Source organism: Saccopteryx leptura, chromosome 10 (assembly GCF_036850995.1).
Source record: "Saccopteryx leptura isolate mSacLep1 chromosome 10, mSacLep1_pri_phased_curated, whole genome shotgun sequence".
In the NCBI taxonomy this organism is placed as follows: Eukaryota; Metazoa; Chordata; class Mammalia; order Chiroptera; family Emballonuridae; genus Saccopteryx; species Saccopteryx leptura.
The window spans coordinates 23569520-23597468 of record NC_089512.1 but is presented as its reverse complement, the minus strand read 5'-3'; the positions used below and the strand labels follow the sequence as shown (position 1 = coordinate 23597468).

General features: G+C 41.0%; 1 protein-coding gene across 5 annotated transcripts in view; it reads right to left on the bottom strand.

Moving 5' to 3' along the window:
- Nucleotides 1–1021: 1021 nt before the first annotated feature.
- The window catches only part of NEK10 (NIMA related kinase 10), a 205801-nt gene continuing 178873 nt past the window's right edge, over nt 1022–27949 (bottom strand). For all 5 annotated transcript variants that reach the window (XM_066350788.1, XM_066350783.1, XM_066350785.1 and 2 more), the window contains 6 exons: nt 21926–22026; nt 14450–14560; nt 8015–8123; nt 5752–5804; nt 5614–5669; nt 1022–1349 (listed from right to left, as the gene is read on the bottom strand). In XM_066350788.1, coding sequence (XP_066206885.1) covers nt 1301–1349; nt 5614–5669; nt 5752–5804; nt 8015–8123; nt 14450–14560; nt 21926–22026 — 479 coding nt within the window. In that variant the 3' untranslated portion in view covers nt 1022–1300. The remainder of the gene's footprint in view (nt 1350–5613; nt 5670–5751; nt 5805–8014; nt 8124–14449; nt 14561–21925; nt 22027–27949) is intronic.

Below are 27949 nucleotides of genomic sequence, written 5' to 3'. Positions count from 1 at the left end.
GTTACTGTGTTTTAACCTCTATAAATATACTGAACTAAATTCTATTCAATCGTGCTAAAAATACACTAATGTAAATAAAGATAAGAAAATTCAGTGAAAAGTGAATAAAAAGCATAATCTCAGCTTTCAGATTACTAATTATATAGCATTAGAATGTTCTTTAAGTAGTGAGAAGTGCAGTCTGGCTTGGCAATAAGGACATTTCTAGACATGACACCAGTTAGAAGAAGCCAGTTTGAAGAGATGTTAGCCCAAGAAGAGTCTAGAAAATTGTCATCATAAACTCCCTCTACATAGGACACTGGCATTCTAATCTCTCTTTTTCAGGGATATGTCAACAAATAAAGAAGAAACTTATTATATAAGTTATTTTCATTTCAAATTTTCAATGATAAAAACTTTAAAGCAATGTAGTTCATCTTAGTCAGGAGGGACTTAGAACAAGGAATATTGCATCTCTTTCATGGAGTCTATGAACTCTTCAAAGTGCTCTAAAAACACTATTAGTTTGATTAGCAGCAAAGCATTAGTCTAATCAAAATCTCCCCTCCCCCCATATATTTGTACATATGCACACTGTACATGAATATAGTCTCTTACTCTAACTTAAATATGTATGACTATCTGATGCTATTCTCAGAGGCTGTGCAAGGTTACAAATACTGTCTACACTGTATCAGGGTTCAAGAGCACTAGCACCGAAGTGGTTAAGAGAGAACCAATCCTTTCATTAAAACAAATCAAAAATATCAATCACATTTTAAATATCTTTTAAGATTAAAAGAGATGGAAGATACAGCAAATCACCCAAATATATTATTATTCTAAGTTCTATAATTTTCTTTATCTAAAACTACTTTTTACATATGGAAGGCTAGATGTCTTCAAGCATAGTTTTAGCAATCCTAAGTATAAAATATTCCTTTTAAAAATATGACAAGGTTGTTGGTTGTTGTTGTTTTTGTTTTCTTTCTAACTTGGAGGAAAGTCCTTGAGGAGTGGATTTTTTTCCCCCCAGGGGTGAATTTTGCAGCATTTTCTCCCAGAAGCACACTGAGAGCCTGGTCATCCTGTGTACCAATCAGGCATCCTGGGAATGGAGTGCTTGGGGCACTGCAGCTCCCAGAGGGCCTAGCACCAGACCTCCGGAAGGAGGTCCTGCAGGCACCGTGACATCCTGGTTTTTCCTCTTCCACATTCTTTTACCCACACCCAGTCCTTGGACATCTTGCCGTTGTGGCTGAAGTCCAGAACTTGAACTTCCACTGGGAAAACCAAGTCTATTCAAGATGCAGCATTTTCATCTTTTGGCTGGGTGGTTCTTGGTCCCCCATGGATAGGAGTGATACCTAGAAGATTCAGAAGTGGAAAGAGTTCTTTATATTAAATTCACACATTCAATTCAAGAGAAGTATCTCAGGTGTGTAAGTAAATAAATCACAACAAATAAAAAAAGTAACTCTAAATATAATAGAATGGGGACATGTTCAATATTAAGAGTGTTCCTCTCAAATTATGAACCCAATAGGAACTAATAACCTTTTATAGTGGACAAATAAACACCAATTCAAAGTAGCTTGTACATTTAAATGCCTACGCACATTAAATACCTATTCTATATATTCATCAGTTAATTGGGGTGGGCAGAAGCAAGGCCAGTAGATCTCTTTTTATCCTGCATGCCACTATTTCTCAACACATTTTGCGTTGTTACAAAATAAAATATTAATGGGCACCTCTAAGTATATAAGGATGTCATTTATTCACTCACAGAATTCAGCATGCTAGGCTCTATCTTTCTGGCTGGGAAGTTAAATGTTTATGTGGGTCATATATGATTAATCATACAGCCTTAGAAAGGATCAAGAACAGAGCCTGTTTTGAGCTGGTCAAGTTCATTTAGACCTTGTTTCTTTATCTTTACTCTGCTTTCTTCCCCTCAATTCAGTCTTACCTCTCCTTTTCGAAAGCCCAGAAATGAGGAATCCCCTCTTTGTTTATGGTTTCTTGCTGCTATTTCTATTTCTGTGACCATTTTTCAAAACTAATGCAGCATTTTGTGCCTGAGACATTCTTTCTACCAACTGCCCCACTACTCTCCCATTATTTAAACAGTTCTAGAAATCTTCCCCAAAGACAGCCAATAACTAGATGCCAATGGAATTCTCTCTATCCCTAAATAAGCACAGCCTTTAATTTAAGCTGAAAATGTGCCATATCTTGGCTGAATGCTTTAGTTCCTGACATGATGTTTTGTAGATGTGTGTATAAATTTGAACAGACAGTCTTAAGTTGTAAACTTGAGTCAAACAGGATTTAGGTATATAATTCCTTCATGGTAATTAACCAAGGTCATTTCATAACATTTTGTGATAAGGATGATAATGAAGACAGTGAGAACAATAGGAGATCTGGGTAGATACTGGCAGGGGAGTTAAAATAATGTTTCCCATTTCTAACCACACTGCTAGAGGAGCTTCTCTCAACTCATGCTCCTAGTAAAAGCTGAAGAGTACCTGGGCTTAACAGGGTCAAGAGAGTTATTTCCTATGGTCCATCTCAGAGTCTTTTATTTTTTTCTTACAGAGACAGAGAGAGTCAGCAAGAGGGATAGACAGAGACAGACAGACAGGAAGGAGAGATGAGAAGCATCAATCATTAGTTTTTCGTTGTGCATTGCAACACCTTAGTTGTTCACTGATTGCTTTCTCATATGTGCCTTGACCGTGGGCCTTCAGCAGACTGAGTAACCCCTTGCTCAAGCCAGCGACCTTGGGTCCAAGCTGGTGAGCTTTTGCTCAAACCAGATGAGCCCATGCTCAAGCTGGTGACCTTGGGGTCTCGAACCTGGGTCCTCTGCATCCCAGTCTGATGCTCTATCCACTGCACTACTGCCTGGTCAGGCCATCTCAGAGTCTTTAATGGGTAATGTTTGTCAACATTCTCCAAAAATGGAAAATTGTACCTTCAGAGTTTTCCAAATATATTTAGTCATAAAACTTTATTTTTCGGGGAACATCTACTAACATCTTTGATAATATTGGCTATTCTATGAAACCTAATTGAGAAAATACAATTTACTGATTGTATATACTGATTCTAAATACTTTTCCACATTCTGTGATATTTAACATTGTCTTTCCTTTAACTATAAAAAAAAGCATGAGTGTCTCAGCTGATGTGATCTGCATTTGAAATTATGTGTATGTCCAGCTTGTGAAGTATTATAGGTGCTTCTAAAGAGAGCCTGACTTAGTTCTTTGGAATTAATTTGGAATACCTGTAAATAAGTGATGGATTTAAGCACAACCCAGGGTTATTTTTACCAGCAAACTATAAGGAGTCTTTCTCCCAAGATATAGTCTATCATTGCTGTTAGAAGAAAAAATTAAGTGTTATGGCTATATGAATTTAAAATGAATGATTTATTTTAATTTGAAGCATTTCAAAAAATTTATTTCATCTCCATCATATGTTGCCTGAACTTGATCATTTAAATCATGTCTTCCTATTCTATTCACAATTCTGAATATAACTGTGAATAATTTTTGCCTTTGTTATTAAGCACCTTATCTGTTTATCATAATAAGAGAATTTGCAATGTCTTTTAATACCAGACTATGCCTTTGGAAGTGAAAGTAATGTTTGATGTTTTAAAAACTTGATAGTAGAACTAAAAATAAGAGAAGCAAAAATTTTAAAGTAACGCTGAAGTTGTTTTTTTAAAAAAGTAAAAATAGTTCTTGTAAAAGCTTCTCTACGTTCACTCACAGAATTCAGCATGCTAAGAATTAAACACTTTATTTTTCATTAATATTTAATTCATTTTCTGCAAAAATATGAAAACATTTATTGCCCATGATCCAGAGACTCTGAGAAGATACGGATTAAAAAATGGCAAGCGTGACTCCGCCCCCACTTCAGCCAAGGTACTTGAAATAATAAGACGCTGAGAGTCAATAACAGACACTCAGACTACCCATGGAAGGCTGGGAGCTTTCAGGCCAAGAGTAGAAAATGAACGTTTTAATGCTCTCCAGGAATGGTGGGAGGAGAGTGATTATGGAAATGGTGATTTAAATTAACAATATACATTTGGAAAATGAGAATTACTCATCATTTTGCTACAGTTACAAGTTACAGCAGAACTAAATTTACAAGGGTAGTATTTTGGAAACATCTTGTCAAGCCAAAAGAACAAGCAGTTAAAACACTCATGTGTGATTCTTAAGAACAACTTGTGGAAATAGAGAAAAAAACGTTAGAGACTGAACTAATCTCAAAAAGAATCTAATTTCTACATAATGACCTTAACAGGATGCTCTTGGGCCCTTTTTCTCTTACTATGGCTACTAATAGTTACCTATGGGGAAGACATCTTGAATAATTTAAATCTTGGTCACAAGATAGCTTCACTAGCTACAAGGGAAGGCAGTTAGTTCCTCCAGGCATAAAAGGCCACTTAGGGAGCACACACTCTACAGGACTGTGCTTCCTACAGCAACGTTTAAGCCATATAGAATGTATATGTGGTAGCTTATTATCAATACACATTCTAAATGGCTCCTTGGAAAAATGGAATTCTTGGAAAAGTCAAAAGACAACTCATGGGTAGTAGACACCATTGGTGCCCGTATCCCCTCATCCCTGCCACTGCAAAGACAGCCAGCCTGATGTCCAACTGCCAGCGCCTACGTGGCTTTTCCCTGACCATTTCTCTGGCCTCTAGAACTTGCTCTGTTCACCCTACAGAAGACCAGAAATGCCAGGCAACTAACATCCCCTGGGAAAAGACCTCACGCAATGAATGATGGAAATTGGAAGACTAAGTAAGGCCTACGTTCTACATGGACTCTTGGACTTTGCCGGTGGGATCAAGCTCCAGTCACCTGCAATGGTAAATTGCTTGAAAATGAAACCTTCATTGAATTATTTCTTCACTCCCCTACCAGTGCTTCCTGGAATTGCTTCTCAAATAAAGTTAGTTGTATGCAAATCTTTGTGCCCAACAGTAAAATTGCAAGAATTCAGAACTGGATTAAACTGATAAAATAGAGTATATTTTTTAAAGCAACCATAATGATAATAGTAGGAGATATTATACAGCCCCTGTAAAATGAGGTTTCTTATTTAGGGCACTCAAATAGCAACATCACAGCAAACCCCTCTCTCACAAACATAACTTAAATTGACCGGAAGTGATTCTTTATTTTGTTGCATTTTCCCTCTTGCATTTTCCTCCTTTTCTGTACAAACAATGAGTAGATTTCAGTGATGGATATCTGAGTTTACAGCTCTAATAGAATGTAGCCAACTAATGCTTAATTTTTAAAAGTCTAGAAAAGCTTTTCCATTTCATTGCATTCATTTTTTATGGGAATAAATTACAACTAAGTGATCACCTTTTCTTTATCAACAATACAGTATCCATACAAAACATGAGCAACATACATTCTACCAATGGCAGTATCTAGTCTAAGCCAACGTATTTTATAAAAGTGTTTAAAACAAAGTCGGGGGGAAAAACACTCTAGGATCAAATACAGAGAAATCAGATCTAATATCTAATGACCTCAATTGATTTTTTTTTTTAAAGCAAACTCTAAAGCTCACCTGTTAGAAGTAAAATTGTAATAACCACTTTCTTCTAGGACTTCTTCAATCACTGTCTGAAGTTCAAAAAAAAATCAATTTAGTATTGAATTAAAAGCAACAAAATAAAATCTTGGAGAAGAACATCAACAGCCTCACCTGCATCTGTTCGTATGTTATTCCTTCCTCCGAGTCAAAGCTGCTGGGGAGGCCTGGAATAAATCAGGGAAAGGCTGACATCTGGCTCACATTTTCTTAGATTTTATTGGCAATTATGATTCAACTGCAGTGAAAACAGGTCAATTTCTTAATGATGAAGATGAGTACTTACGAGCACATTCCAATTATCTTGGCATAGAATAGTCAAACGTTTTGTTCTCTCCCTTTAACAACTAGCTGCTTTGGAGGGGGCTGTCACAAAATAATACTCAAAGATTTGGGGTATTGCTCATGATATAAAATAGCCAGTAAGTTAGGTTTGTGGGGGCAGGGGATAAGAAACGGTGAGGAGCGATTCCAAACTGCAACTGATGATAATGAATGTTCTGGTTATTAAACTCTTCCTGGCCCAAAAGGCAGAGAGTAGATATGTGCTAGAGAGAAAGTAAATTTTTAGAGGGAGGCAGAAATAGACAGTGAAAGACAATAAAGACCTGAACCTTTTCAATGGCTGCCTGGAGGGAAAAAAAATCCATACATTTAATGTCAATAGACAATATTTCTTTCGATGTTTGGTCTGAGTATGATATACCAAGACCTTCAGTCACCTGGACACTGCCCAAAGTAATGTCAACCAGCTTCCACTCAAATCAATCAACACTGACTTAGGCGGACCGCCCGGAGTTCCCCTGCCACTTCGGAGAGAAAAATCAGTTGCTTGAAGGTGGAAGGGAGGCAAAAGGAAGCGTGCTTTTCAAGCCCAGCTTTAAGGTGTTCCCAGAAGTGCCCACGGGCTCTGCTGTCTTTGCCCCTACCCAGCCTGTTGCAACAAAGGACATGCCTGGTCTGCTCTGGGATGGGCTGTCCAGCTGCCCTGGTAGAATCTGTCAGTTCTCTCTCAGGCCACTGGGGGACTTCAACCAGAGCCCTTCACTTCATGAGAGTTGCTGCTGTGAGAAGTCTTGCTGCAGCCGGACGCACCTGCCCCGGGCCAGAAGCAATGACTGGAGACATCTAGGTAACTTCGCCTTATGGATTTCTTGGGAACTATTTTAAATGAAATTCTGCCTGCACAGGGCTAGCTTTATCCCAGGAGCTAAAGACTTAGGAAAAATTTAACAATTAATGTATGAAATAATTTGCCTACCTTTGGCAACCACAGAAACACAACCCAAGTGAGTGTTTTCCAGGCAGAGGGGAAGGCAAGTCTTCATTTAACCATAAAGCCTTACTTCTGTCCATTCCACTGAATAATGGACCTAATGTTCATAGGAATTTGAAAACTATTGAAAGAATCTGAAACCTCAGAGCAGCTTGGAAACTTCCGAGAGTTCCAATGTCACAAGAAATGTTTCATTTTGGTGAGCCCCCCCCCCCCCCGTAATGGCCAAGCACTTTCTATATGTCCGTACGGGTTCTCATTAAAGCCATGATGCAGGTACATTTTTATCCCTATTTTACAGGCAAGGACACTGGCATGCAGGGAGGTCAAATCATTTGCCCAAGGTCAGCTACTAAGTGGATGAGCCAAGATTCGAATCTAGGCATCTATCTCAATAATCTGTACCTTTAGTCCCTATGCCAATTGTACCCCTATAGGAGATTTATGCAAAAAAATAAAAATAAAAAGAAGAGAAAAAAATTAAACATGTCTGATGTAGATTCTTCAGGGAAGTTTCACATTTTCTCTATTTTAAATATTCAAACCCTTCATTTCTGCTTCTTTTAAAATCTCCCTGGATGCTTTGGGGCATTTGATTTTCCATCCTCAGAAAAGCAAGAAGAAAGTAAAGGCAACATGGCTCACCCCCACGGATTCTACTCTTTGTTACGGTTTTAATAAATGATCAAGGAAGCCACAACTGGGTAGAGTCACTCAGAGAATTTCTGGGCTCTTCCCGTATGTCCCTTCCAGCCATTGCGGTAGAGAATCAAAAATAAGCTCTGGCCTAACCTGTGGTGGCGCAGTGGATAAAGCGTCGACCTGGAAATGCTGAGGTCGCCGGTTCAAAACCCTGGGCTTGCCTGGTCAAGGCACATATGGGAGTTGATACTTCCAGCTCCTCCCCTCTCCTCTTTCTCCCTCTCTGTCTCTCTCTCTCTCTCCCTCTCTCTCTCTCCTCTCTAAAAATGAATAAATAAATTAAAAAAAAAATAAGCTCTGTTTTTCTTTTAAATTGAAGATAATCTTTCAAGGATAGCTGTTGATCCAAACAACGTGTGTCTCTGTGGAAGCCAGACCTCCTGTGTGGAAGCCCATTACCTGGCGGGTCACTCAAGCACGGGTTCTTTCCGTCCGCTGAGTGATGTAATAGATGGTAGTCTGCGGTGAAAAAGCTGGGCTCGATCGGCTCTGGCGACCCCTGAGATAACTGGAACAGAAAAGGCAAAACCACATCTTTTACGCTTGGAAGCAAATGGAGTGAGACCTCTGCGTGGGCTTTTCCTCTTCCCTATGTCCCTGCACAGACAGTTTAGGGCTCTGTGCTTCTCCGTCCCTTGTACACAGATAAACACACATTTTCTTCCTTCCATAAGAACGTATAAACTGGAGGCAGCCAAATTACAGCGAAAGCAAGTTAGACAATTCCCTGGTCACTCGAGGGGAAAAAAAACAAAAAACCGGTACACTTTATAGTTTTATGTGAGCAAAATAAAAAATAGATAGAAAAATGATGGTATGGGCTGGACATCAAAATGTTATTTTTATCAGGCATAGGAAGAACAAACTCCAATTATTCAACAGAACAATGTGTTTAGCTCAAATCTTCATCCTTTTTAATGTATTTGCTTTGAACAATGCCTTCCTATTCGACCAAAACAAACACATCTTTTAATGCATCTTTCTGAATTGCTATTAATTAATTTTAACTTGTGAACTTTGATCCCCAACACTCTAAAGGAAAGAATAATTCACTACATGACAGAATTTATTGAAGTTCCGATTGTTTAATGGTCTTTGGTGCAGCTGAGTCTTTTCACTGGAATTTCAGACTAAACATTTTTCAACCTCCTTTCAGCTTTGGTTGCTACCAGCATGTGGGCTGGCCAAGTTTTGGTGCCTGTGGTAATATACATTTAAAATGCCGATTCATATTAATAAACCAGAAACAAGTGGAACAAATTGGACTATGTAATAGTTGTTACCTTGGAGTCACATACTCTGTTCATGAATTAAAATATATACAACATTGTGAAGTCACCTGAGAAAACGGCTTGGCAGTATAAAATATATACAATTAATCAACATATGCCCATCCTATGACCCAGCAATCCCACTCCTGGTTAGAGACACAAAAGAAATGAGTACTTCTGTCCATCAACAGACATGTGTAGGAGTATTCATAGCACCTTTTCACAATAATCCTAGACTACAGAAAACCCAAATAAATGTACATTGGGTGGCAGGATAGTTAGATATATTGTGATGTGCTCACCCAATGGAATTCTTTAAAGCAGGGGTCCCCAAACTACGGCCCGCGGGCCGCATGCGGCCCCCTGCGGCCATTTATCCGCCCCCGCTGCACTTCTGGAAGAAGCACCTCTTTCATTGGTGGTCAGTGAGAGGAGCACATTGACCATCTCATTAGCCAAAAGCAGGCCCATAGTTCCCATTGAAACACTGGTCAGTTTGTTGATTTAAATTTACTTGTTCTTTATTTTAAATATTGTATTTGTTCCCGTTTTGTTTTTTTACTTTAAAATAAGATATGTGCAGTGTGCATAGGGATTTGTTCATAGTTTTTTTAATAGTCCGGCCCTCCAACGGTCTGAGGGACAGTGAACTGGCCCCCTGTGTAAAAAGTTTGGGGACCCCTGCTTTAAAGCAATGAGAAAGAACAGACTATGGGATACCCACAGCAAAAGAAACCAGGAACAAAAGAACACATAGTATATGACTTCACTTATATACATTTTCACAATCAGGCAAAGCTAACCAATGGTGATAGAAATCAGGATAATAACTACATTGTGGCAGGGGGCAGGGGGGGCAGGGGGTGGCCAGGAAAAAGCGCAGGAGCCTTCTTGGGGACTAGAATGTTCTGTTTCAGTGTGGGTGGTGGTCACATGGGTGAACATATATGTAAAAGTTCAAGGAGCTGTACATGTATCTCATTGTATGCATTATGCATTTTATACCTTAGTAAAAACATTTTATATCAGCAATTTATTTTCCATCAATGCACTTTGGACACTGTAGATACAAATCATTTGTGTTTTTTAGTCTTCATGCTGCCAACACTACACTCTAGAAAAAAAATATGGTTCTACCCTTTTATTATTCCTGAAAACTTATTTTTCTTACTTCAGTGACAACTGATAAAACTAACAAGCCATTTGTAAAATGACAAGATTGTGAGATTGCAACATTCTGTAATGCAGGAGGATCTGATAGTCACACGCTCAATAACTTTCTCATCAGTGTCATTAGGGTGCCATGGTGGTGGCCCTAAGCAATCTGTATTTCTTAGAGCCAAGCTAATAAGTTGCTCCAACTAAGCTTCTTAATATGTGTTACAAAGCTGAAAATGATTTCCTGGTATAACCTTCCAAATGACTTCAGAAGGGATTGTTTTTCATACGGCTGCCTGAAATGCACATCCAAATTCGGTGAGTTTATCTGAGTCAATGTAATTATTCATTATATATACTTTTGATTCCTAAAGATTTCATAGGCAGGTGGATGTTTAGGTCTGCACAGTAAATATGTGAATTGTGACCCAGAGAGGTTAAAATGGCCATTTTAAGACGACAAGGATGAGTCCTTCTTTATTGATTCAAACCTTGAAGAGAGGAGGTTTCCAGTACTTGCATCGCATTAGCAGTTTCCTTCAGTTTAAGAACTGCAAATCCTCAGCGGGACAGGTGATGGATGAAGGCAAAATTCATTAGGTTTGTGTTTGAAACCCAGATACATTCATTTTTGTTCTAGGAACTTCTCAAAGCTTCTTTTTGTGGTTCAATTCTTTTGACATACATATTTCTTTCAGCAAATCTTTTCTGTTCCTACTATGTGTTATGATCAAGTTTTGTAAAACAGAGAGAAACCATCCGACCCACATACACCGATGCTCTACCTAGCGTATGCGCACCATCCTGGGCACCGTGGAGGACACAGGGATGATCTGGCCTCCGCAAGATTTGCTATCTGACTCTCCGTGAAACAACAGATTGAAGAAATAAATAATGAAGTATGAAAGGAGGTGGTGAGTTCTAAACCGTCAGAAAGAAGGATGCTTCATGAAGACGAGCGCGGTTCTCTGAGGGTCTGGAGAGGAAACGGTGGAGCTGAGCCCTGCAGGGTGGATTTGGGCGGTGCAAGGGGGCAAACTGACCTTCCAGGTGAGAGGCGCTGGCGGGCGGAGGCAGGCACTCCACATTCGTGGTGAGGTGAGAGGAGGGATATGACGTAAGTCTATATTATGGAAGTCTGAAGATTTAGGTTGAAGGCCCTGGCCAGTTGGCTCAGTGGTTGAGTATCAGCCCAGCGTGTGGATGTTCTGGGTTTGATTCCCAGTCAGGGGACACAGAAGCACCCATCTGCTACTCCCTCTCCCCTCCCCATTCTCTCTCGTTCTTTCTCCCTCTCTCTCTTCTCCTCCCACAGCTATGGCTCGATTGGTTTAAGCAAGTATGCCCCAGGCACTGAGGATGGCTCCATGGAGCCTCTACCTCAGGCATTAAAAATAGCTCGGTTGTTAGCATGGCTCCAGATGGGCAGAACATTGGCCCCAGATAAGGGCTGACAGGTGGATCCTGGTCTGGGCACATGTGGGAGTCTATCTTTCTATCTCCCTGCCTCTCACTTGGAAAAGAAGAAAAAACAAAAATGATTTAGGTTGAAGAGAGAAAGGCAAGTGCCATTCATTAACTCAATGAGTATTTTTTAAGTCAACTAGTATGTGCCACTCACAAATCCTAATAGTGGGGTGAGGGGGGGGGGAGATGGTGGCCAAAGATTTGTACTCTTAGAGCTTACTGCCTAATAAGGGAGAAATATGTCTGTGAAATGTCCTCCTGTATATATAAATATATAACATTACAACTGTGCTGAATGCACTGACAGACAAGCCTGTGGCTCTGGGAAGTAATAGATTTAACTTAGGAAAGGCTTTCCAAAAAAAGTGACACTTATACAGACAGCTGAAATAATGAGGAAGAATGAATAAAGGCTGGAGTGGGAAGATCACAACAGGCAGAGGACAAAGCATAGGCAAAGACTCAGGAGGCTTTATATAGGGCCTTGTGGCCGGTGTGGGGACAGCAAAGGACAAGAGCATGTGAGAGGAGAGTGGAGAGGCAGGCAGGGCTGGAGAGGCAGGCAGGGCTGTGAATACCAGTGAGTACGCTGGTGTTTTATACAAAGAACCACCTGAATTGTTTCAGTGGTGTGTGTGTGTGTGTGTGTGTGTGTGTGTGTGTGTGTGTGTGTGTGTGTGTGTAACATGATCAGGTTTCTGCTTGGAAAGGGTCACCCTGGATGCAATATACATGATCGTCTGAGTGAGGCTGGAGACACTGAGGTGAAGGCAGACAGACCACGAGGGGGCTCCTGCAGATAACGGGCAGGCTCTTATGGAGGAGCTGGCTTCTCAGTCCAGTGGCGAAGGATAGAAAATAGATTCACATCCCAGGCTGAAGATTTCTTTCGCACCTAGAAGGCGAAGGCTGACTGCCTTCCACCATGGTGGTGTGAGCCACCCCAAGCTTCTTGGATCAGAGAACAGAAGACGGGGTCTCTGAAGAGAACTCCCACCTTAATGCAGAAGAAAGCAGATAAGGCGTGGGGGGGTGCATTTAACAAAAGGAAATCTCTTTTGTAGCAGAAGAGAAAAGAAAGACAGCAAGGCAGGGATCAAAACTGAGACCCTAAGTAATAGAAGAGAAAACACTTTGCCCGAAAGACAAACAGGGATGGAAAAGCACTGAGATTACTGAGCGGGGGGGGGGGGGGGGGGGGGGGGGGGGGGGGGGGGGGCTGCGGCCTCGCCGGGTTCAGGCCGTTGGCGTCTGGAGCTTCCCTCTCACAAAGCTCGGGTTCTGTTAAAGTAAATGTTGTCTACAACCTGCGCTATTCTGGAGATCATTTGAATAAGGATATAAAAACCTAGCAACATGTAATCTTTTCATCCCTCCATGGGAGATTTAAGCTTCGGTCTTCTTAAGATCTATTTATTGGTATTCACGATATGATATAGAAATGTAGTAAAAAAAAAAAATAAATCAGAGGTCCCCCACACACACACACTTCTGTTCTGATCTCCCTTAGCTTTGTTTCTTGGCCTTATTTGCCAACACAAGCCAGGAAAGAGATTCTGCTCTCTCATCTCCGAGGCGGTGGGGGGTGGGGGTGTTCTGTTTGCCTTCTGCTGTGTCCTCTCTCTCCTCCGTCTCCTGTCTGTCCACGTGCGGCCACCGCTTTTGGAAGGCCACAAAGCCAAAACACACTGTTTGCATTTCTTATCAAAGAGCCCAGCGTACAGCCAGTGAGCAAATTTATGCCCAGGATTAAAGACACCTTAAAGGAAAAAGAAGCCTTAAAAAATAAAACGGTCATTAGCAGCATGACTGTACCAAAGTTTAAGTATATGATGAAACTTTTAAGAATCCTAGGAGATTCAAGTGGGACCTGGTATCTTCACTTTGGCGGGCCCAAGTCGCTCGGGATTTGGATCCTTCAGGGAGGGACAGGAACACGGGGGCTGGTGGTCATCTCCAAGGCCAGTGTTAAAATGGCTACTGACCAGGACAAAGGGATTTCCTGTCACCACGTTGTGTTAAACAGAGAGAAACGACTGTATTTCTGTCTGGTTGATGTGACCTCCTTGTGATTTAGTGTCGTTACGTATGAACAGAAATACTTCCTGGCCCCTGAAGTCTAGGAGAAGGAAGAAGATCGAAGGTAGAAAGAACATTCCACCCTCACAGGTGGTAAAAGTCATGGCCTCAGACAGTTAAATGACTTATTCAGACTGTCAATGCTCCATTTAAAGACTTGTTGAAAATAATTCTATATAGTAAAAACAATTAGAATTCTCTACAAAAAGCTCAAGTATATTTAAAGGAAAAAGATGTAATAATATTGACTCAGGAAAATATAACAACAGTATGGAAAGAACTTTGTGTTAGTCTCCTGAGAATGACGACTTCAGACATAAAGCTGAGAAAATCAGAAGCAGAAACATATCCTTAACTCAGTGTCCCAAGTAGTTTGAATGTCGGTGACCTCCCACATTCCTATGTTGAAACCTCATGCCCAAGGTGATGGGATTACGAGGTAGGACCTTTGGGAGGTAATTTGGTCATAAGGACAGAACCCTTATGTAAGTGCTCTTATAAAACCTGCCTTCATAACAGAAGCCTGAGCGAGCGCCCTGGCCTTCTCCGCCCTGTGGGTTTGCAATGAGAAGTCAGCAGCCTACCACCTGGAGGAGGACCCTCACCGGGCCCAATGATGCTGGCGCCCTGGCCTTGGGCTTCCAGCTTCCAGAACTGTGAGCAATAAGCTGCTGTTGTTCCTAGGCTCCTCAGTTTATGGCGTCTTTGTTTAAAAAGTCTATTGAATAGACTAAGACAATAATAATCTACTGTAATAGAGGACAGAGCTTAAAGTACAAAGCAAAGGAGGTATACAATTGAACTCGAGTGATGTGTTTTTGTTAGCCAAAGAAGAATTACTTTATGTAGAACATCATACCTTTTTAATTTCAGATTTCAAATTGCAAGGGTTACTCTGCTGGCTGAAGAGGGATTTCTTGAATCTCTCTATAACCCTTCTTTTCAAATTGTGGTGCAAAGCTGGAGGAAGCTGCATAAAATGAGAAAACAATCATTGTAAGCAAATTGTTAACACTGCACAACTGACTCCTAGGAAGCACTTACTGAGGGTCAGTGTAACAATGTTCACTTAGCAGGACTAAATAAGAAGTTAAATTGTATTCCAAATTGTATGAGTTGATGTTATCATTTTTCATTCTATAACCCAGAAAAAAATTATCACTCTGCTCCCTTTTAAAAGCCTGCTTAATTTCTTACTGTTCTTTCATTTTATTGATATTATTTTTCATGTGACAACAATATATTAATTACACACACACACACACACACACACACAAATACAGAAACTTTTCTAAAAGGCAGACCTGACAAGAAAGAATGCATTCTATCGGATATTCAGGTGTTTGGGTCAGGCCCACAAGCTAAAAACCATGTTCAATACTCTAAGCATGGCCCTTGTCCTGCAGGATCTGATGCTTTGAACCAGGAAGCAACTATCTGCATTGGTACATGGCCAGATGCCTGCCTGTAAATGCTTCTGAACATACAGCTGGAGATGGTAGGAACCAACCTATCAAGAAGGAGAGAATGAATTAGTCCATATTAGGACCAGTCCAGGATGAATTAAGTTTAATAAGTAAGTAGTAAGAAGTCACTGCAGAATCTTAGAAAATCTAGGGATTATATGAAAATAGTGATTTCAAAAACTGATTTTGCAGTATTTTGCAGGTTGGATTTATACAAGGGAATCAAAGGTCCTGGAAAGCACAGAAGTGAAGTCTGGGAGACGGATAACAGAGGAAAGAAATAGGGTCAGCACGACAGAGTCTCAGAGTAGAAATGGCTCAGTTTGTTTAAAAAATGGAGAGGTCCTGGAAGAGGAGGAAAAGGAACCAGTAAGAAAAAAACATGGCTAAGTAGGAAGAAAAATGCAGTAATAGGAACTCTAATGATTAAATACATATTTATAGTTCAGAGCTCAGATCAAAAGAAAATGTAGCGGAAACAATTATGACTCCACTCCCACTCCATTTTCCCATCCTCTTACAGGTTTAGTTTGGTGTCATGTGACTAGTTGCAGCCAATGGAGAAGGTTGTGTCACTCCAAGAACGGGGCCCTGCAAAGCCAGTGTTCTTCCTCCATCCCTGCCTCCCTCTGGGACCAGGAGCTTGGAGGTCAGATGGCAGAGCCACAGACTGAAGGGTGGCCACCTGCCCTGTCCAACTTCCCACTGAGTGAAAAATATACCTCTATTGCGACAAGCCAAGAGACTCCTGAGTGTATGTTAGTGCAGCTTATCTTACCATATCCTGACTAATGCAATGAACATCTATCATTCAAGTTTCACAAAATAGGGAATAGATAACAGGTAAAGAAGAGCAATGAATAAGGTCTATAGGAGCTCATGACAACAGACTTTATAGGAAAAAAAAAACCTGTTCATCAGCCCAAACATAATAGAATACTCAACCCATTATGAAGCTCTGTGATGATATAAAGTAAAAACAATGCGTTTGAAAAATGCATCCATACTACTAGTTAGTCCTTTGAATCTGCTTGAGCCAAAGCAGTTTAATTACAGAAGAATTAAGACTGGAGATTCTGAAGCCTTTCGGTGCACCTTGAAAGGTCTGTAAGTCAATAGGACTGAACCTTTACTCATCTGTTTTTATGTCAATATGATGCTTTTATCATGATCCAACTGGGATTACTACTTTCTACCCCCAGCAAAGAGTTATAATTAATGTCCTTTAATGAAAAGGGGAAGTCAAGAAATAAAAGAGACGGAGACAGAGAAAGATTTCTTGGCATTAATGAGCAAAGAGTTGGAAGACAGATGAGAAGGAAATGAGTGTACTATAAATGGTATTTGTGGGCATGAGAGATTAGCGAAAGTGGGATCACTGTATCTTGGCGTAGGATCACACCATGAAGAGGAGAGACACGTGACTGCTTTCCTAGCACGGGGGTGATGGGTTGGAGTGGAGAAGAGACGGGATAAATGCCTTGAGATACGTTTTTGAATTTGACAATTTCCTACTGTTACCCACTAGAAGTTACCACTTCCCTAAATTAAACACCAGATGGCAGTGTTGACCCAGGACTGTTCAGTTGTTCCCGGGCTGGTTCCAACTGTCAGAGAAAGGTGACAAGCCTTTTCTGATGTACCCAATTGTCTGCTATGGCAAACATCTGAAATTGTAAAGCATCTGTGACTCCATTGATTCCTTCAAAAGAGGCTTACCCTAGTACTGACAGCTACCATTATCAGATTACTCATTCGCATACACTTAAAATCCTTACTGTTCATTTAACTTGATAAACCTCTAGGTAGAATTGAGTGAGCTAACGTTCCATCGACTTAAGATTCATACACAGGGCAGTATTAAGGAGCTAGTGTATCTTACTGAAATAACTATCACTATGGACAGCAACCCATCTTTAAAGTTTTCATGGAAGAATTTAAAACTTTACAGTTTAATTGCATATGTCAAAAGTATAAAATATATAAAACCTATAATACTAAGAATAGAATATTAATATGTGAGATTTCTATGCACCAGGCACTATGATTACTTTTATGCACAGTACACCACTCTTTTCCTACAACAAACTTACAAAAGCAGGTACTGTTTTTTTAGATGAGGAAATCAGAGCTTGAAGACATTATGTAGCACACAAGGATACTTTCTGAGGTAGTGAGTCCTCTTGCATAACCATTATTCTAGAGCAGAGGTAGTCAACCTTTTTATACCAACCGCCCACTTTTGTATCTCTGTTAGTAGTAAAATTTTCTAACCACCCACCGGTTCCACAGTAATGGTGATTTATAAAGTACGGAGGTAATTTTACTTTATAAAATTTATAAAGCAGACTTATAGCAAGTTTAAGCATATAATAATAATTACTTACCAAGTACTTTATGTTGGATTTTTGCTAAGTTTGGCAGAATAAATCTTTATAAAACAACTTATTATAGTTAAATCTATCTTTTCATTTATACTTTGGTTGCTCTGCTACTGCCCACCATTAAAGCTGGAACGCCCCCTAGTGGGCGGTAGGGACCAGGTTGACTACCACTGGTGTAGAGCAAACAGCACCACCATGGCAGTACTGCAGGCTGGCAGTTTATAAACCCCTAGAGCAGTGGTCCCCAACCCCTGGGCCGCAGACCAGTACTGGTCCAAAGAGAAAGAATAAATAACTTACATTATTTCCGTTTTATTTATATTTAAGTCTGAACAATGTTTTATTTTTAAAAAATGACCAGATTCCCCGTTACATCCGTCTAAGACTCACTCTTGACGCTTGTCTCAGTCACGTGATACATTTATCCGTCCCACCCTAAAGGCCAGTCTGTGAAAATATTTTCTAACATTAAACCGGTCCGTGGCCCAAAAAAGGTTGGGGACTACTGCCCTAGAGTACTGCAGTACAGCACTTCGAGTTTAAAAACATTTCACAGACTTTCTTTTCTTTTTCGCAATAGTCCCATACGCTGCCTGAATTTTACTGATAAAGGAAATGATTTTAAGAAAAGTAATGACTCCCTTGACATGACACATCTGGAAGCTTGATTTGGGTTTGCTTGGATTTACTCTACCAAACAAAGTAACAAAAGAAAAACTGAAATCCGACACATGTGTTTTATACAATAGTTGGTTTTTCTCAAACTTGCATAACACAGACCACAGACTTTAGAGCAAAAAAACAAAAACAAACAAACAAGCAAAAAAACTACACCCTCTCTTAAAAAACTACACCCTCTCATATTTCCAAGAATACACCAGCAGACCATTTCTGGTCCTTGGGGCTCTAGCAGATAGTGACTTAATATCTTTTCTATAATAAAAACCCTATTGTGACATATTACTGCTTAAGGGAGTTCCCTAAATGCTAAAGTAAAATGTTCCAATATTATCATCAAAATAAATACACAAAATATAAAACTTCTCTTAAAATTTGCAAACCCTGACAAATGAGTTCACTTGAGAAACACAGCATTACCCTAATTCTACTTAATCTGCCACCCTCACCAGTAGGAACCAGGAGACCCAGATGAGAGGTGCGGATGGTCTCTTTTCACCCATCATCACTGCTGAGAAAAACGGCGTGTCACCCTGATGACAGTCGGTGGTGTCGCTTTCATCTGAGGACAGCACAGTGCTATTCCCAACCACATATTTTTGTTCTGGTGGCAACAACTGTGTTTGTGACGACGGCAACACAAAATGCAAAGCAACTCCAACCAAACCGCTGGCCTGTTCTCCAGGAGACAGATGTTTAATTTTGAAAGTAGCTCTATGCTCATTTTCAAAGCATTTACTTAACCAAACAATCAAATCCTAAGTACAGAGTTAAATCCACAGCTGGAGTTGGCGAGGCAGGTCTTGCCTAAGCAATAACACACAACGACTCATAGTAACAGAGAACAGACGTACTTTGGCTACCTGACACACCCAAAGACAGATGTTGGCTTCCAGCAATAAACATTAACCACAGATTTCATTCTCAGCTGATTGGTTTTAAGATTACCATCTCAGTTTTGATGAAAACAGATGTCAAATCAGTGAAGGCAAGGTGAGGATTTTAACATCCTGCCTTTTAAAATAGTTGTTTTTAGATGATGTCCACAGATCTGTCTCCATGGAAACGGGATAGAAAAGGCCACCACCAGCCAAAAGTAAGCAGCTTCCCTGTGATGTCATCTGCTGGGAGCTGGCCCTGCGATTCGGTGCGGGCTCCACAGGTAAGTCGGAGAGTGTGACTGGTTAAGTAAATATGTGAACAAGAAGGGTTGGTATTTTTTTGTTTGTTTGTTTGTTTTGCTGATCTGTTTTGTTTGTTTTGTCAATTTGGATTTACTTTTAGCCGCTTTCCTGCACAATTAGCAGAGAGAGAAAACTGATCTTGGTCTTTAGCCTACAGCAAATACACTAGTATAGTGTTTAGACTTGCATTTGTCTCCTGTATTTGAAAGGCACTGACTTTGCTTAGCTCTGTAATATGAAGTTCCTCAAAGAGGAATCCTTCCTTATATGTGCAATGTCATACACTTAAAGTATTCTGGAAGTACACTTAAAACACCGCAGTGGTTATATCTGAACTTACAGCAAGCAATGCCATCTTGCCAAGACATTGGAAATCACTTATTAAGCTGGCAGGGTAAGAGCGTAATGGTAAGGTATCCATAATAGTTTCATTCTTGCTTAAAATACATTGAAATCCAGTAATATTGAATACATCCATTAAGTTTTTTATTATATACAAATGAGCAAGACAGGCATAGGAACACTGTATTTAAATTTCAGAAGATTATTTTCTCTCAGTTTATTAGGTAACCAATGTTATTTAAAGCTATTTCTATAATATTAAAATAAGAATGCTTTCCCCATATATCTATGTTAGTATTCAAACGGAAATTCAATTTTGAATATAATATTTTTACTCAATGGAGATATGGCACATTATATTTGACTTGTTAACCAAGTCTCTCCCTCCACCCTCATATTTCCCCGTGGCCCTTTCTCCTCTTTCATTTAACCAGATAGACAATTCTGTGTTATTGCCTAGGAGTAATGGTTGCCAGCAGAAAATGGAGAAACTATAATCAACTTCTTGGGTCTCAAAAGGCTATCCCTCCGAGTGACTTACAAAAACCACTGGGGCGGGGGGGGGGGGGGGGGGGGATTTGATAGCTAAGAGCCAGACTGCTCCCTGGGCCAGAGGAAGAAGTCAAAGAGCAGCGAGAACCCAGAGACAGGTAGGTCCCAGGGAAAGGACTCCCTTCTCTACCATCCTACCCCCCAGGTTAAGTGTACCAGTTGTCCATTAGCTCCCAGTACACACCCTCAGTGCCCTGCTTGCGATACTGGACTGTTTCTCCTCTGCCAGCTTGCAGGACATTCAGCTTGATCAGTAGAGGGCACTGAGAGACATCAGAGGAGGACGGCGCTGTCCTTGGCTCCACTGATGCTCCTGCCTTGCCCTGGGTTTCTAGCACAAAGCAGTCAGCAGCCATGGGGCCCCCTAGTGGTGCTCACCCCCAGCTGGATCCGGTCCTGCAGGCGGCTTCCCAGAGAGTTCCATGGAGCGCCACCACCCGTGGGCAGGCTCCCCAGTCCTATAGAGGGTACTTCACATCGTACTACCCTCACGTGCTGATTTCCAGCAAGCTCCATGCTATGACACCTCACCCCTGGTGGCCTTCCCCAGTCCTCCAGAGGGAGGCTTCCCTCGGCCCAGCGTGAGGGTGGCCTCTCTTATTTGTCCCTGTCTTGGCTCCTCGGCCTCAGTACATTAAGTAGTGACTTCCCTATCTGACTGGACCCTCGCTGATACAGATTTGGCTCCACGAATGTCCCAAGAGAAGGACCCACACAGATGAGATTTGGGAAGTGAATTGATTGTACCTTTGGAACTGAGCCCAGGGCTGAGTTTTTGCCACTTGGATACAGGGTATCATGGCATGCAGTGGCATCACAATCAAGTTGTCACTTTGACAAAGAGCCAACTAAAGCTAGTGTCGTAAATGCCCAAATGACTGCGTAATTGAAATTGCTACAATTGGTAACTGATGGAATCCCCAGATTGGCTCTCTGAGTCTTTGCGTGAAGGTCTGTTTATATGTTTTTCTCACTGATAGGTCTCAAGTCCCTAGAACAGTGGTTGGCACTTTGTACGCACCAAATAATTATATGTCAAATAAATGAATAAACTGCATAAGACATGCAACCCTAAACTTCAAAATAATAGTTACTTTCTTGTCCAAATATCTATGCTCCTGTGTCTACAAAATTTTCTTATTAACAATCCATATCTTTGGTAAATGAACATTCAAATCAGACAAATTTCTGTGAATAATTAACAGCCATTTCTGAACGATTGTTTCCCTAGTGAAAAGAGTCGCTGACATTTAGAATAAGAAGTTTCAATAATCCTGGATTTTGTGTGCTTTTAGTTTTCATTTCTCTGAGAGGTCCTGGTTCTGACCCAGCATCCTCACGGTTTGTAGGTGAGCACTACCTTCCTCTTCCTGTAGTCAAGCTATTTCAAAAGACCTTCTCTGTCCCCACTCCAGTCCCCATACAGACTGCCCATTCCTACTGAAGTGGATTTGGCTGGGCACTAACAGTGAAAGAGCAGGTTTGAGGTCATAGAGAAGATTGGACATATTTGCTTTTTTAAACCTCCTATCTCCCTAGCTCTGCTGCCCAGCCCTAGAGTTCACAGATATTTGTAGTTAGGGAGGATAAGAACAAGTGTTCACTCTAACTGAAAGTTCCACAAAGTTCTTAAGCAATATTAGCAGCAAATTTATATTTAAGATGAAAAGAAAAGAAAGGAAAAGAAAAGAAAAGAAAAGAAAAGAAAAGAAAAGGCTAAAACACTGACCTGCGTGACATAAATGATTTTGTGCAGCTGGATTAAGATCTGCTGAATAGGATCACTGATCTGACGGACTTTCCTCTGGGAAACAGCAATCCCTGCAGATGCTGTGGATGATAAATTTTTAGTTAGTCAAGAACCTGGTGTTCTCTCTTAAAGATGATTATTAGTAGAAAATGGGGTTAAATTCTGAAAAACATAATTGAGTCAAGACCCTCATTCTACCAATGAGACAATATACAAAGACCCTGTAACACTTAAATATAGTATGGGATACACAATTTATTACTTTTTTCCTCAGACTTCTAATGTAATGATGTTACCTCTTATAACAGAGGTCCCCAAACTACAGCCTGAGGGCCGCATGCGGCCCCCTGAGGCCATTTATCCGGCCCCCGCCGCACTTCCGGAAGGGGTACCTCTTTCATTGGTGGTCAGTGAGAGAAGCATAGTTCCCATTGAAATACTGGTCAGTTTGTTGATTTAAATTTACTTGTTCTTTATTTTAAATATTGTATTTGTTCCCATTTTGTTCTTTTACTTTAAAATAAGATATGTGCAGTGTGCATAGGGATTTGTTCATAGATTTTTTTATAGTCCGGCCCTCCAACGATCTGAGGGACAGTGAACTGGCCCCCTGTGTAAAAAGTTTGGGACCCCTGTCTTATAACATGTGAGAGACTGGTTCTCTTGGAATTTCTGCCTGCAATTACAAGAAGCTGCCACTAGGAGTCACTGGTGCCTTAGGTACTGTGGCCACTGAAAAGCTGGGCTTCAGCTAAATGCAGTTGAAACTGTCATACTTTTCAATTCATTTAACATACTTTATTTAAAACTAATTTGATTAAAACTACTGAATGCAAACACTGAATACATAATCTTACAAAGAAAAAAAATTCCCCAAAACAAAAAATTCTAAGTAACAAAAGTTGCTTCAAATTAAGTAACTTTCAAGCCCTTAATTATTACAAATTATAATTTGCACCTGGATTTCTGTCCAGGTCTCAGTAGGACACATGTATAATTAATCCCAAATTCTCATCATAGGGTCATACCACTTTCAGTTTTAGGCTACGCTGGTTTCAAATAATATTTTCTTTATGGGTCTCTTTATTTAGTTAATTTTTAAAAATTAACACAAGAAATAATCCATTTCTAGTTTATCTCATTTCATACTTCATTTAAATGTATGCAATGGAAACGATCTATCTTCCCTAGACACACTGTCTATCTCCTTTTAAGCATCAATTACTTGACCATTAAGATGAGGTTTAATGAATTACTCAGGGTAGAAATGGGATAGTAAGTTGGAAAGAAGTAAGACAGATCTAAAATAGGAAACAGAGAGCTGGAGCCACGCCTGCAGAGATGGCCAAGTGCACACCTGCCACATTTTCTGCAGCACTGCAGCATGGCTTCCTGCAGAAATAATCTTAAAGTGTAATCATTTAGGCCCTGGCCGATTGGCCCAGTGGTAGAGCGTCGGCCTGGCGTGCAGAAGTCCCGGGTTCGATTCTCGGCCAGGGCACACAGGAGAAGCACCCATCTGCTTCTCCATCCCTACCCCTCTCCTTCCTCTTTGTCTCTCTCTTCCCCTCCCGCAGCCAAGGCTCCATTGGAGCAAAGATGGCCCGGGCGCTGGGGATGGCTCCTTGGCCTCTGCCCCAGGTGCTAGAGTGGCTCTGGTCGCAGCAGACCGACGCCCCGGAGGGGCAGAGCATCGCCCCCTGCTGAGCAGAGCATCGCCCCCTGGTGGGCGTGCAGGGTGGGTCCCGGTTGGGCGCATGCGGGAGTCTGACTGTCTCTCCCCGTTTCCAGCTTCAGAAAAATACAAAAAAAAAAAAAAGTGTAATCATTTGTTTGTCTCTAGACCCATATCAAAAACTAGAGACCTTGTAATGTGGGCAAGTTAATGTTGCAACAGGAACACTAACTTTCCATTTTCAGAAATTAAACAGCTTGGGTTGTGATCATTTTTATGAAGACTACTTTATGGTTTTGATACGTGGGCTTAGCGGTTATAGAGAACGAATTAAATCTCATAGCCTGGCAGAGCGTTTTTAGATTTGTGATGACTTTTGAGTGGGGTGTCACATGGGTTTGACTCTACCTTGCCACAAGAATGTGCTCATCTGTGCCCCTAGATACAAAAACAGAGATAGTTAGCTAGAATGCCTGTCTTCTGAAAGTACACAATTACACAAGGTTACTTAAAATTGTTCTTAAGACCCTTTGACCACTCTCTCTCAACTCCAGTAAATTCTTGACTTTGGAAAATAGTTTTGATGGCTTCCTCTCTAAAAAGATAAACTTAAAATGTATAATTACACATGCCCCTCGTACAATAAGAACACAAGCATAGTGAGAACTTAGATATGACAGACGAGGCTCCTGGGAACTGACCCACCGACTCCTCCCTCCCAGAAGTAATATCCAGTATCCTGCTGGTCTGCTGCCTTCCACTCGCTTCTCTATCTATTCACATACGCAAGTGTGTAACTTCACAACAGTATTTTTCAAACTGTGGTTGAGTCCTGAAATCAGTTTAATGGGTCATGACCGGCATTTTGAAAAATGCGATGAAATGAAGTAGAACAGGATAGAAAAATTTCAGGGTGTATTGCGGGAAGCAGGAGGCCACTCGTTCGAGATATAAAATGTGTTTCTTACTGTGGGTCATTTCCAAAAGAGTTTGAAAGCTAATATTGTAGAAGATGTATAGCATTACCTCATGCATTCTTTCTCTCTTTTTAAATATATGGTGACACATCCTAAGACTTTTATAATTTATTTTTTCTCCCTCGGTCTGGCATGGAGACTCTCTTTGCCAACACAGAGTTCTAGCTCATTCTTCATACCCACTAGCGACTGCACTACGTGCTCCTAATGCATCACAGTCGGCTCAGCCACCTCTGTCTTGAGGGGCACTTGGCTCGCTTCAATTTCCCATGATTATACATGACGCTACCGTGAGTATACACGTACATGAGTACAAGAGCTCTTTCAGGGAAGATAAGAAGAAATTAAGCATTAGCTGGGCCCTCAGATATACATAGTTCTTCTATTAAAAATACATTTTAAGGCAGCTGAATCAATTTGCACTCTGACCAGAAGAGAATCGATTTTTCTCCACCTTTATCAACACAATATATGATCAAACTTTTCAGTTCTGCCATTCGGGATTTGTTTTATTTTGTGTTTATCTGAGGTTATTTTGTGTTTAAGTGAGGTTATTGCACTTCTTCAGTGAGTTTCCTGTTTGTTTCCCAAGCTTTTTTCTCTTTCTTTTTTTTTTCCTTCTCAGTGCTGTGTACACAGTCTGAATACTAATTCTGTTATTGCATCTTATATGTTAAAAGCATTTTCATCTAATCTGTTACTTCTTTTCCATTTAAAGGGCACTTCCTACCTCATCATCGGGGCTAAAGGTAGCAGTAATTTTTAGTCTCAGGCGCCAGCAGCCCGTCTCTGGGGCACCCGCTGCTGCTGTATCACTGCGCGGCAGGATCCCGTGGCCAGTTTAACGTTCCTGGTGTGCTCTGGCGAATATACTGAGACGTGAGTTCTCGCGTGAGTTAGGGATGGAGAGAAAGGACATAAGGGAAGGAGTCTAGCTATCACATCTGCAAACCCTCTTGATTTCCTGAACAACTCTGGCCAACTCTGGGTATAAGAGCTATTATTCGCCTCTTCTACATGAGCAAATCTTCATAATCTTCTCTATTCTCTCACCTCAAAATGTATATCAATTTAGCCCTTAATAATTTTAGGAAAACAAAAAAGGATAAAAATCTAAATAGCTGTCTTTTAAAATTTTATATTCTTTATTTAAATATTATTAACTACCAAGTTCATGGCAAATGTTAGCCATATTATGTTGAGGTTTACAGCACTCTCTCTCAATAAATCTTTCAGATGAGTACACTGAAAACACTACTCATCCTAACTATTCACAAAAATAAATGCAACACATATTTACAATGATGATTATTTTCCCAAGAATAATTTTAGTAAAATAATTTTCCCCTAAAGAGATGTCACAGAAGGGGATCGTATTTCAATGTCAGTCATAGGACGCCCATGACTCATATCTACGTTGTTCCCAATACAAAAGATAGACAGTATGTGGTCTTATTAAAATGTAAATAAAGTCAAAGTTTAAAATTAGAATGCTTTCTATTCCTTTAGCAGCTTTAAGTGAATTTAATTAGTGCTTTACAGCTTAAAACAAAACTACAAAATTCCATATAGGAGGCAATTTACTTAAAAGTATCAAAAAAGTTACATTTGCTGGCTTCCTCTGTGGTGTGCGGGGCACTGAACAGTTATTTCTCCTGGGGGGGGGGCAGAGAGGGGGCCCAGACAATGCTTTTTCATCAGGGACTTAAGACCCGGGGAAGACTTTACATATTTAGTCTCATCTAATCTTCACAGCCATTCTGAAGGGTAGTTGTTCTTATCCCCATTTTACTGATAAGGAGACAGATTTTAAAAATTGCCCAAGCAAGAGAGTAAGTGAGAGCTGGGATATGAAACCAGGTGGGCCCTCCCCACGATACTGACACCTTCCAGACAGGATCGGAGGGGCCTGGGTCTCTACTAACTCATCACTGGGAGGCTGAGAAGGCATTCCTTGGGTTACCACAAATAGAGAATTAAACCTGCACTCCTTCCTGAAAAAGACTGATTCCCCCAGCTGACCAAGATATAGTATCAACCTACTTTTTGAATTATCTCTGATAAGAGTCAGGAAATTTTTGAAAAACTGGAAAAGACAAAGTTTCAGGCAGGAGCTCCCTGAAGAAGGGGAAAATATCTTCCCTTTATGAGTGAGGCTCAGATATACATGGGCTTCTCTCTGTTGGACAACTTTCTCTGTTAAAAGACAAGGCCATCTTTTAAATTTAAGTCTGGTGAAGAGATTCACCCTCACTTCTTTACTTTTAATAAAATTAAATGAAGTATCTGAATTGTGGCTCAAACGTACAAATGTTCAGCAATCAACCCCTGTGCCCAGCAGTGTGCAAGGGGCCAGAAGTTAAAGAAAAGATGGCGCCCTCACTAGAGGTGCAGGGGCGGTTCACCCAGAGAACCCTGGGAGCAAGGACAGAGAGCTGAAAAGGTTTCATTTGTGAAGACCATGAGGAATTAGCAGGCCTCCAACAGGCACAGGACATGGAGCTGGTATGAGACAAGGTATATTTGAGTGATAGCTTCTGAGCACAAGAAACAGTTCTATCAAAGGACTCAGCTGCCCTGGCCGGTTGGCTCAGTGGTAGAGCGTCAGCCTGGCGTGCAGGAGTCCCGGGTTCGATTCCCGGCCAGGGCACACAGGAGAAGCGCCCATCTGCTTCTCCACCCCTCCCCCTCTCCTTCCTCTCTGTCTCTCTCTTCCCCTCCCGCAGCCAAGGCTCCATTGGAGCAAAGTTGGCCTGGACACTGAAGATGGCTCTATGGCCTCTGCCTCAGGTGCTAGAATGGCCCTGGTTGCAACAGAACGACACCCCAGATGGGCAGAGCATCGCCCCCTGGTGGGCTTGCCGGGTGGATCCCGGTCGGGCGCATGCGGGAGTCTGTCTGCCTCCCCATTTCCAACTTCAGAAAAATACAAAAAAAAAAAAAAAGGACTCAGCTAAGTGGGGGGTCATATCTGGAGAACAGCCACGTGTCCAGTTTATGGGGAGCTGACAGAGCGAGAGAGCTTGCCCTATAGGGACCTTGCCTTCATTCTAGGGAATATGGCCACGGGGGGAACATGGACCGGAACTAGAAGCCAGATGGGGCTGGGTCGCTTCCCTGTATGCCCATGTGGAAGGAGGACCACACTGAGTTATCAGGTCAGATACCAGCACAGGTGGTCCCAAAGCCCAGGGCCATCCCGGCACTTAAACCCTTGGAACAAAAATACCACCCGGGGAAGAGAGAGAGAATGGCAATCCTCAGTTTTTCTGACTCTGTGCCTGATATAACAAAGAAATCACAAACACATTGATGTTTACCTTCAGGCTAATTGATTATGTGTTCGGATAT